The sequence below is a fragment of the Penaeus monodon genome, chromosome 19, assembly GCF_015228065.2.
Source record: "Penaeus monodon isolate SGIC_2016 chromosome 19, NSTDA_Pmon_1, whole genome shotgun sequence".
Lineage (NCBI taxonomy): Eukaryota > Metazoa > Arthropoda > Malacostraca > Decapoda > Penaeidae > Penaeus > Penaeus monodon.
This window is the reverse complement of record NC_051404.1, coordinates 8,316,021-8,316,279: the sequence shown is the minus strand read 5'-3', so window position 1 is coordinate 8,316,279 and position 259 is coordinate 8,316,021. Positions and strand designations below refer to the sequence as shown.

The 259-nt window shown below is 44.4% G+C and overlaps 1 protein-coding gene across 1 annotated transcript in view; it reads left to right on the top strand.

Moving 5' to 3' along the window:
* Positions 1 to 259, top strand: part of LOC119585045 (sarcoplasmic calcium-binding protein 1-like) — a gene marked incomplete at its 5' end in the record, with an annotated part of 7,415 nt that overhangs the window by 6,764 nt on the left and 392 nt on the right. The window contains 1 exon segment of the mRNA XM_037933662.1: positions 123 to 259. Coding sequence (XP_037789590.1) covers positions 123 to 251 — 129 coding nt within the window. The 3' untranslated portion in view covers positions 252 to 259.

The window sequence follows — 259 nt, the reverse complement described above, 5'->3', positions numbered from 1 at the left end:
GCTCCTGCCTTTTTTTTTCTCTCTTCCTCCTTTTCCAAACCAACTCCTTCTTTTTTTTCCCATCATCTTCCTAGAAACGAAATGAAAAGCCTTTCTACCTTTTTTTTTTTTTAATCCAACAGGACGATGACAAGAAGAAGGGTGGCATTACCCTCCCGCGCTACCAAGAACTCTACGCTCAGTTCCTGTCCAATCCGGATGAGAAATGCAATGCGTGCTATCTCTTCGGCCCATTGAAGGTGATGGGGTAACTCCTCCT